The sequence below is a fragment of the Equus quagga genome, unplaced genomic scaffold (assembly GCF_021613505.1).
Source record: "Equus quagga isolate Etosha38 unplaced genomic scaffold, UCLA_HA_Equagga_1.0 72722_RagTag, whole genome shotgun sequence".
Taxonomy (NCBI): Eukaryota; Metazoa; Chordata; class Mammalia; order Perissodactyla; family Equidae; genus Equus; species Equus quagga.
In genome coordinates, this window is record NW_025802529.1 from 1 (window position 1) to 1,191 (window position 1,191).

The following is a 1,191-nucleotide window of genomic DNA, read 5'->3' on the forward strand; positions in this document are numbered from 1 at the left end:
GGAGATGGAGCACACAGACAGCATCACGAGGGTCCGACCACCCAACAACACGGCTGTGCCCACCTCACTGACTCTCATTAGAGTGCCCTGGAGACACCAACTGGGATTAGCAATGTGCTCCTCATCCTATGGAATCCAAGGTGCTATGAGCTCAGGCTGAAATGGAGTCAGTGGACGATTCTGCATTCTTGATTCTTCTCTAAGGGATGTCACGGTCTTTCTGTTCATCCTGTGTCCCTTTGCCCGTGTCCTTTCCTTTCCAGGGACTTGGGACATGCTAAGAGCTTACCATGACATGAGAGAAGCCAATTACATAGGCGCAGACAAATACTTCCACGCCCGTGGGAACTATGACGCTGCACAGAGGGGCCCTGGGGGCGCCTGGGCTGCTAAAGTCATCAGGTCACTTGGGGCCTGGGGGTGCAGGGGTGGGTGCTCAGAGCTGGGCTGCCTTTGGGGATCAGGAGGGGCAGACCCGGGTGAGGGGTCTTGTGGGAGATATGGTCTCCTCCTTGCGTGCATCCTGTCCACCCTCTCCATCTGTGCCCAGTGCCAGCAGAGCCAGAGTGTGGCTGGTAAACACATGTGACCCCTGCTCCCAAAAGAGAAACTAAGCTCCAAGGAGTGATTCCCAACCCTCCTCTCTGGGTGCTGTTCACCCAGCATCAGGGGATCATTGAGGCTGGGTGGGCTGTGCCGGGGCAGGCTGAGTGTGTGGGCTCCTCTCTCCTTGGCTCCTCTCAGAGCCATCCCTGGGAAAGAGGAGACACAGGGAGGGTGGGGCTGTTGCTCATCAGCCCCGGATTAATCTCCTGCCTGTTATCCTCCATCAGCGATGGCAGAGAGAATTTTCAGAGATTCACCGACCGTTTCAGTTTTGGAGGCAGCGGCCGTGGAGCAGAGGACTCGAGAGCCGACCAGGCTGCCAATGAATGGGGCCGGAGCGGCAAAGACCCCAATCACTTCAGACCTCATGGCCTGCCTGACAAGTACTGAGCTTCCTCTTCACTCTGCTCTCAGGAGATGGGCTGTGAGCACCCTGAGGGCAGGGACACCCAGTTATTGAGGTCTATGGCCACAGAAGCCAGTGGGGGTCACAGAATTAGTGTCTAATAAATGCTTAAGAGATTGAATTTGTTGAAACCGCGTGCTATTCTTTGGTCTAAGGACTGCCCATTTGTTCCCAGGGGG

The 1,191-nt window shown here is 55.9% G+C and overlaps 1 protein-coding gene across 1 annotated transcript; it reads left to right on the forward strand.

The window, feature by feature from the left end:
- The first annotated feature begins 242 nt into the window (after nt 1-242).
- On the forward strand, nt 243-1,133 carry LOC124234192 (serum amyloid A protein-like). Its single transcript, XM_046651440.1, has 2 exons — nt 243-402; nt 834-1,133. Exons 1-2 carry the CDS (start codon nt 275-277, stop codon nt 994-996), a joined length of 291 nt encoding a protein of 96 aa, XP_046507396.1. The 5' UTR covers nt 243-274; the 3' UTR covers nt 997-1,133.
- Nucleotides 1,134-1,191: the final 58 nt, after the last annotated feature.